This window comes from Sphaerodactylus townsendi, linkage group LG06 (genome assembly GCF_021028975.2).
Source record: "Sphaerodactylus townsendi isolate TG3544 linkage group LG06, MPM_Stown_v2.3, whole genome shotgun sequence".
NCBI lineage: Eukaryota > Metazoa > Chordata > Lepidosauria > Squamata > Sphaerodactylidae > Sphaerodactylus > Sphaerodactylus townsendi.
In genome coordinates this window covers 6,957,630-6,966,190 of record NC_059430.1, presented here as the reverse complement: position 1 = coordinate 6,966,190, position 8,561 = coordinate 6,957,630, and the positions used below count along the sequence as shown (strand labels likewise).

The following is an 8,561-nucleotide window of genomic DNA, read 5'->3' as shown; positions in this document are numbered from 1 at the left end:
GCCCACCCGCTCCCCCAGTTTCCAGAGGCAACTGCACCCTGTCCCTGAGCTCCATGTGGAGCTCGAGGGCAGGCGTGCTGTTGAATGCTGAAGCTGGCTAGCTGGGCTCACCCCACCCCCAAGCTCCACGTGGAGTTCTGGGGTGGAAACCCCTGTTTGATGTTGGGCTTTAAACAGCAGGCTTTGAGCTCCCCGTTTAAAGGCCAACCCAGCCAGGCTGAATCCAGCACTGAACAGAGCGCTGTTCTGATTGGTTCCAGCTTGGGGGGGGGGGGGGCAGAGCCAGCAGCGTAAAGTTGGAGCCTGCCAGACCCAGCGCTCAGTTAGACCCAGGGCTCAGCCTGGCAGGGTCAAGCTTTAGCCTCACTTTAAAGCTCGTGCCACTGGAGCCGAGTGCCGAAAAGGCGAGCCTCGCCCCTGATCTCCGTGTGAACTTTGGGGGAAGGGGGGGCTGCAGTGCTTGCCCTGGGCGTCGTTTTTGGCCCTCCTTCCAGGATAGCATTCTGCCACTCAAACAGTCTCAGAAAGATGTTGGAGCTAATAGCGCATCTGCAATGTGGAGGGAATTTCCGTGAGGATGATTCTAGCTCAGGGGTCTGCAACCTGCGGCTCTCCAGACGTTCATGGACTACAATTCCCATCAGCCCCTGCCAATTGGGCATGCTGGCAGGGGCTGATGGGATTTGTAGTCCATGAACATCTGGAGAGCCGCAGGTTGCAGACCCCTGTTCTAGCTCATTCCACCAGAACAGACCTTTCCGGTTCAGATTTCGTGTGCGGTCTTCAGGCAGGTATCTTACGCACGAATGGTCCCCCAAACCCCTGGCAGGGCGGAAAGCATAGGAAACCCCCCCCCCCCCCCCGGAGGTCAGTTTTCTTTGGCACCTGTTTCTTCACCAGAGTTGCCTTCTGCGGTTTATGCGATCCGAAGTTCTCCCTGTCGCTTACCAAAAACGTCGGGCCCTTTCGCTTCTGCTGTAAAGGGTTGGCCCACAAAATATCCTACGTGGAGCAGAAAGAACTGGGAGAGACCTGCTTGTCACGTGGAAACAGTACAAAAAAGAAAGGCTTTGGTTGGAGAGCTCCTCTTTCACCACAAACATTTGTCGTTCTTGGAGTGGTGCTTGAAACTATTTCTGTTCCAGTGCATATATATATATGTTGGGGGGGGGGTGGTTGTATCTTATAGGAAACTAACACAGGGGCGTCCAACTCTGGTGCTTCAGATGTTCATGGACTACAATTCCCATCAGCAGGGGCTGATGGGAATTGTAGTCCATGAACGTCTGAAGCGCCAGAGTTGGATGCCCCTGCTCTAGCATCAGTGCGTGTTCCTGGGCCAAGAAGCAAGAGGTGCTTGTGGGAACGTACCGCCATCTGTAGATCCAGGCCATTGTAGAGGTTTCTTCTCAGATGCTCCTGTTGGGTAGATATTGCCTGAAAATGCCCCACGAATGATCTGTTTCAGTGCTGCGGCTTTTCACGTGCGGACTTCTGCCAGCCCCATTCAAGAATCACTCCCGTGGAAATTCGTGTTCTGCAGAAAGCGGGGCATGAGTCGGGCTGTTCCGAAGGTTGGGGCGCAGCCAGAGAGAGCTAGAAATCATTCCGCTCTTATCCTGGTGCCGTATTGTGTTTCTAAACTGCAAACGGCATCGAAGTGTAGGAAACAATAAGGCTGGGTAATCGAGGTTGCTCCTGATCCAGTCGAATGCGGCCGTCTGTCTTCTAAGCCACACTCTGGGGGCTGTCCTTTTTATACGTTTTTTAAGATGCCTATTTTTATACAGACCTCTTCGTAGGATTGCAAAACCCACACGCCACTGTTCCCCGTGGAAATGGGCAGGGTCTGTGTTCGTGGACCCCCCACGCAAGTCTGCTTCTAGCCCCGAGCTTGTCTTTTAACTTGAGTCTTGAGATGTTGACCGTTCCTTCATAGAGCATTTGGGTCATCAAGGCAGCCCACAGAAGGCATGAACTGGGAGGTTGATGGTGTACCCGGTTTTGTGAGACAGAAGGATCTTCATACCCCTTTTGGCAAAGCTGTTCTTTTGTGCATTTCGATGGCCCTCTACTATTTAATTGACGGTTGATGGGCAGCTGGTTTTCAGTCGCTGGGGTCCAGAGGTTGGAACCTATGAACTGACTACCACTGCATTGGACAAATCCGTCCACCAAGGTGGTGGTCAGGTGCGATCGGCCCCCAAGGTTCCTTTTCCTGGTGTTCCCAATTACCACAAACATTCTGTCCAGTCGGACACAACTACTTGACTGTTGCCCGCTGTTCTGTGTTAAATGTCCCGTATTTATTACGAACGGTACGGCTGGTGCCGCTTGGTTGGATTCGTGTTCTTGATGCGTGTTCCCGGAGCCTTCTGAGATCCCACCCCTGTTTTTAGAGCGAATGTAGCACAACCAGGTACAGCGTTTTCCTCTTGAGCGAGATTTTCCTATTCCTCAGGCGACGCTGGGTTTTCTTCTGTTTGCACCTGTTGTAATATAAAGTATTAACTTGTCTTCCAAGCAGCACAATCCTGCAAGGACCTGTATGTGCTAAACTTGTCAACGGGTTTAACTCACAGGATCTCCCCAATGAATCCTGGGAGTTGTAGTATAAGCCGGCCAAGGCTGTCCGACAGAGGAGTCTGAATGCCTTGCACAGCTGTTTGAGATTCCCTGTGGACCAGTAAGGATGGCAAAAGGATTTTAAATTGGTTTGGAAAACACAGATTTGCACTCAGCCCGATACAGCCGCTTCATTTTTCCTTGGACCTTAATATGATTTAATTTTTTTGCGCAACTGCGTCAAACTTCTGGGAAACCTCAAATTTGCATGAATTCCCAATTCAACCTAGCTGCCCATTTGGCATTGCTTTATATTTCTTATTGAACTGAAATCTGTTTTTTGGGGGGGTCTGGATTTTCCCCCATATTGGATGATGGGGAATTTTGTTTCTTTTTTGCTTTGAAAGATGTAGCTAAGACTCGAGCTTTTTCTCTGGACTTCTGAAGACCTTTTTTGGGCATCAGAAAAACAGATGAAGTCATATCCCCTCAACCAAATAGTGAGTTTTGCGTATAGAATAGCCTCGACGTCGGACAAACAGCTCAAGAGAATTTTGATCCTCCAGGGGCGGTGTGGATTTTGAATAATTTGCTCATTGGGTTAATTCTACCCCACAGGTCACAGCGTTCAAGGATTGTGGTGGGTTGGGTTTTTGTGTCTAGTTTGGCATTTATATTTTTTTCAGCTCAATAAAAAGGAAACTGTCCCCTTTTGCTTTCGGGCCTTTTTATTTATTCGTTGGAGATCATGTTCTGAAGAAAGTTGCTCTGGGATTGTAACAGCCGAAGGCACACTGGAAGGGTCTAAACGTCTCTTGAGGGGCTGTAGTGGGTATTGAACTAGATAGATTCCTAGTTCTCTCGCAGACAGTTGGACAAATCTTGCCCAATGTAGTGGCTGCTAAGGGCAAGAGTGGGTGTCAAAGTGGCTAGGACCTCTTCCTCAGGTGGTCACACGAATGAATCCTGAGACTCTGGTCCAGAGGCAAAAGAGCTTTGACTCTTGAATGTTACTGGTCTTGAATCTAGCTGTTTTCTACAGGCCCAATCAGGGTGATGGCCACTAACCTGGATAGCTTTAAAAGGGGCTTGGACAGATTTATGGAGGAGAAGTCGATTTATGGCTACCAATCTTGATCCTCTTTGATCTGAGATTGCAAATGCCTTAACAGACCAGGTGCTCGGGAGTAATAGCCGCAGAAGGCCATTGCTTTCACCTCCTGCATGTGAGCTCCCAAAGTTAGGTTACTAACTATTTGTGTGTGCCGAGAGGGGGTTACTAATTGGTGATTTTGCCACGTGATTTTGGCCTTAGTTACGCCCCTCCTCTCAGCAGTAGAGCGCAGAATTTGAGGCAGTCTAGCAGGAGGTGCACCAGCGTGCGTGGCAGCCTGCACCTGCGTGCATTTGTCTCCCGCCCAAGGACCGGCGCAGCGGCTGCGTCCTTGCCACAGCCCTGCCCAGGAATGCCCCGCCCCCGGAATGCCTGGCCACGCCCCCATCGTGCCCCGCCCATCCCCATTGGCGCTACGCCAGTTTGAATCCCACCACCATGGGAACCTGTTACTAAAATTTTTGGATCCCACCACTGCTCACAGGGTGTTTGTTGTGAGGGGGGAAGGGCAAGGAGATTGTCCGCCCCTTTGAGTCTCCTGCAGGAGAGAAAGGGGGGATAGAAATCCAAACTCCTCTTCTTCAACCATGTCTGAGTTTCAACTTTTTACGTGCCTTTAATTTTGTATATTAAAAGGGCCATTCCAGAACATGCATCTGAAGGGGCCTTTTTGTTTTTTGGCAAGAACGGAAGTGAACGCCATGCAGCTTTATTCATTCAAGAAGTTTATTATCATTGCAGCAGGAGGGTTACGCTCGCTGGCCGTAACCCCCGGAGATGGCAGCTGGCACTCGGTTCTTGTTTAGTACCGATGGTCGCGCGTGTGCTCCATGATGACCATCAGAGCCAGCCAGGTCTCCTCGGCAGTAGGCAGGATCTGACTGGCAGGGAGCAAGAACCCGTACCGGCCCGTGTCTCTCAGCTCAAACGTGTAGGAGTACTTAATGCCTTGTTCGTAGGTCCAGTCTATGGTGCCCCCGCTGGCTTGGTCTAGATTGCGGAAATAAGCATTCAAAAGAAAGGGAGAGGGTCAAACTTGTGCTATAGGACTGCCAGACAGTGGAAAAGAAAGAGCCGGTGATCTTTTAATACTGTTTTGCAAGCGGAATCACACCCCAAACTCCAGAATCCGTTCCTCAAGCAGAGGCGCTTCTTTCTAGCAGAAGGCTCCTTCGCCAAAACAAATACCTCTGGTGGCAGAAAGATCTGTGGGCTCCAACCTACAATCGGAGCACTCCCTGATGAATATAAGGTCTTTTTAAAAAGAGGAAAGGCCACGGAAACGGTGTCTTCTGCCAAATATCTTCCACCCTCCTGCCTGTACCACTGCTTTCCGGTTTTAACTTTCCCCCAGCGAAAACGTTTTTGGGGGATCAGAACACGAAACGTCCTGACGGAGGAACTTAGAATCGTTGCAAATGAAAACATCTCTCAACCTTCCCCCTACAGATATTTTGCCACTTGTGGGACAGGCCATCTCTAGCAAAACCAAATTCTGTGAAACTGACAGTAAATGAAGGACACCCATCTGGAGAAAGGTTAAATAAAGGAGCGTATTCAAATAAAGGGAGTTCCTGCAAGCAAAAGGGCAGGGGCTAACACAGCCTCTGGGGCCCAGACCCTTCACACAAAGCAGCGAGCAAAAGTGATATATGCGCAGAATATTTCTCTAGAAAAACAGCACTCCCTTAGTGACAGCTTTGAAATTTTAAAAGGAAGAGGCGTGTTTTTGTTTTTTTCTGAAATACCAGGGCACAGACTACAATAGCACACAGTTTGTACCACTATTCCTGTGCCTTTTTGCTTTAAGCATTTCCATTAGTTATGGCAGATTCATCTTCAGCTAGATCAGGGGTCTGCAACTTGCAGCTCTCCAGATGTTCATGGACTACAATTGGCCATGCTGGCAGGGGCTGATGGGAATTGTAGTCCGTGAACATCTGGAGAGCCGCAGGTTGCAGACCCCTGAGCTAGATCTATTTTTAAATTCTGTCTCTTTGGTTCTTGTCTATCAAACCATGTGACATAAATACAGAATACACCAGGTGTCCCTTACCTTTTTGAACCTGCAGATGCATTTGGAATTCTGGCATGGCATGACCAATCAGAAGTCTTGCTGGCCAAAAGCCCTACCTGACCCTACCTGGGCACACTAGCTGCCACCATGTTGGGGATCCTGATAGATACATTTTCCTGGCCTCTGCCCAGGAATGGGCTCGTGCATCTGTTTCAAATGCAGCGTAACCAGCCAGCCTGAAGTCTAGGAGCAATTCATTCCCTGCCCAGTGGTTTGACATAGTATAGGAACTGTTTCCACAAAGTCAATGCGCCATCAGTCGGTGGCTTGGGATCAGTGGTGGGATCCAAAAATTTTAGTAACAGGTTCCCATGGTGGTGGGATTCAAACAGTGGCGTAGTGCCAATGGGGCTGGGCGGGGCACGACGGGGGCAGGGCAGGGCATTCTGGGGGCGGGGCATTAATAATTTCTCAGTTACTGTAAAAAACTCTTACTGTAAAAAAAAAGTTCCTAATTTCCAGCTGGTATCTTTCTGTCCACTAAACGGGACAAACCTATCGCCTACCGGTAAACAACGGCATCTCCTCTAATTATCTGTCTGTCGTTAGTTACTTTCAAATATTTGTTCTTTTATTTAGAAATCAAAAGAAGGATACTTTCCTGCCCGCAACTTCACCATATTTCGAAAACATGTTTTTAAAAACAGTCCAACAGGGAGAGTTATCCCGTTTTCTACCTTCGCTAACCAGCCACATAGGAAACAACAGGACTTTATGGTTTTTGGACCTAATGGAATTTCTAACGGAAAAGCAGACCCAGTTAGTAACCCCCTCTCGGCACACACAAATAATTAGTAACCCACTCTCGGGAACTGGTGAGACCCTGCTGGATCCCACCTCTGCTTGTATTACGGTAACTAACTAGGTAAGCCAGCCATATGGTCTGTCTGGAATTGTGGAAGCTTATGGCTTACGTACCTTGCGGGTTTGCAAAACATTTGCCGTTCCCCAGGTGTGGATCATTGGAGGACCCCAGTAGTGACTTACAAATGGTGGTGATGATGCTGCCATATTTGTACCGGGTGCCGTGCAGGGAAGCGAGGGCATCGACCGCCTTCTTAGCCAGAGCGTCCTGAAAGAGAACACAAAAGAAGTGATAAGACCTGGGATAAGGATAGGCAGGAAGAAAACCAATAGAATCTCTGGACTATTTATGTCAGAGGGAAGAGGGGACAAGGGCAGGGGTGGGATTCAGCCGGTTTGCCCCACTTCGGCAGAACCGGTTGTTAAAATGGTGCTTGTAAACAACCAGTTGTTAAATGATTTGAATCCCACCACCGGAACCGGTTGTTAAATTATTCCCATCGCCCCCCCCCCCCATTGGCCATGCTGGCAGGGGCTGATGGGAATTGTAGTCCATAACATCTGGAGTGCCGAAGGTTCGCCACCACGGAATTATTTGAATCCCACCACTGGATAAGGGAATGCCCACATCTGGCGAGACCGCTGGAGGAGAAAGCGGGCAGCACGAAAGGCTTCCAAAACGGTAGCTGAAAAAATATCAAGGGGGCAGCTGGTGCTGCAGAAACCTACCAACTCCGGCTGATCGGCCGCCTTTTTGCTGGTGTAGCCGTAAGGATAGAGGAGCAGCTGGGAGTAGCTGTGGATGGAGATGAACGTTTTGATGTTGCCGTGGCTCTTCACAAAGTCCACGATGGCTTTCACCTCGGGCTCGGAGTTGGCGTAGGGCCCGCGGTACGTCTCGGAGCAGGGATTCCCGCTGGAGCCGGCCACTGCAAACGACAACAAAAGTCACTGTGATACCCTGTTTCCCCGAATATAAGACGTCGTAGAGGTTTTGCTGAAGTGCGAAATATAAGGCATCCCCCAAAAGTAAGACGTAGCAAAGTTTTTGTTTGGAAGCATGCCCGACAAACAGAACACAGTAAAATAAGACATCCCCTGAAAATAAGACATAGTGCACCTTTGGGAGCAAAAATTAATATAAGACACTGTCTTATATTCGGGGAAACACGGTAGGCACAGGTCAAAAGCCCTGCCCTCAAGGCAATAGCCGGTTATGAATAACCATCCCAAAGCTTCTTCAGTGTTCAGAAATTTATGGTTTTCTTTCAATTCTGCGCAGAAGACGGAACTCTCCTTCATCAAGCAGGACAGAGGAGGTTTGGAGTGCTGCCGTCGGTGTAACATAATTTATAGCTGTAAAAACATACCTCTTTGTCTTTTGCTCATTGGTTTGAGTCAAGAAGACGTACAGACCTGGTCATTTCATCCCACCTCTTATACACCTTGCCCACTCCCATTTTTAGTGAAACTTACGTCAAAAACACCTTACGTAAAAGGTTTCTATAACAACTACTGGTTTCGATACCCACTAAGATTTTACTTCATCTTTGTCTGTATTTCTGAACTTCTGCTAACTTCTTAGCTCTACTGAGGGGCCCTGTTTTCCCAAATCAAAGCTCAGAGTCAAGCTGCTCTATGAGTTTCGTTTCTTCCAACGAAAGTAAGTTTTTGAAGTGCTTGGTGCCCCATGAATTACACTCATATAACTTATATGATTGAGGGACTGGAGCACCTTCCTTATGAGGAGAGGTTGCAGCGTTTGGGACTCTTTAGTTTGGAAAGGAGACGGCTGAGGGGGGATATGATTGAAGTCTATAAAATTATGCATGGGGTAGAAAATGTTGACAGAGAGAAATTGTTCTCTTTTTCTCACAATACTAGAACCAGGGGGCATTCATTGAAAATGCTGGGGGAAAGAATTAGGACTAATAAAAGGAAACACTTCTTCACGCAACGTGTGATCGGTGTTTGGAATATGCTGCCACAGGAGGTGGTGAT

General features: G+C 48.7%; 1 protein-coding gene across 1 annotated transcript in view; it reads right to left on the bottom strand.

Annotated features, from left to right (window-relative positions):
- Positions 1 to 4,464: 4,464 nt before the first annotated feature.
- The window catches only part of LOC125435278 (carboxypeptidase A1-like), a 44,737-nt gene continuing 40,640 nt past the window's right edge, over positions 4,465 to 8,561 (bottom strand). The window contains exons 9-11 of the mRNA XM_048501468.1: positions 7,290 to 7,489; positions 6,744 to 6,828; positions 4,465 to 4,669 (exon numbers count right to left, since the gene is read on the bottom strand). Of these exons, the coding sequence (XP_048357425.1) occupies positions 4,482 to 4,669; positions 6,744 to 6,828; positions 7,290 to 7,489 (473 nt within the window). The 3' untranslated portion in view covers positions 4,465 to 4,481. The remainder of the gene's footprint in view (positions 4,670 to 6,743; positions 6,829 to 7,289; positions 7,490 to 8,561) is intronic.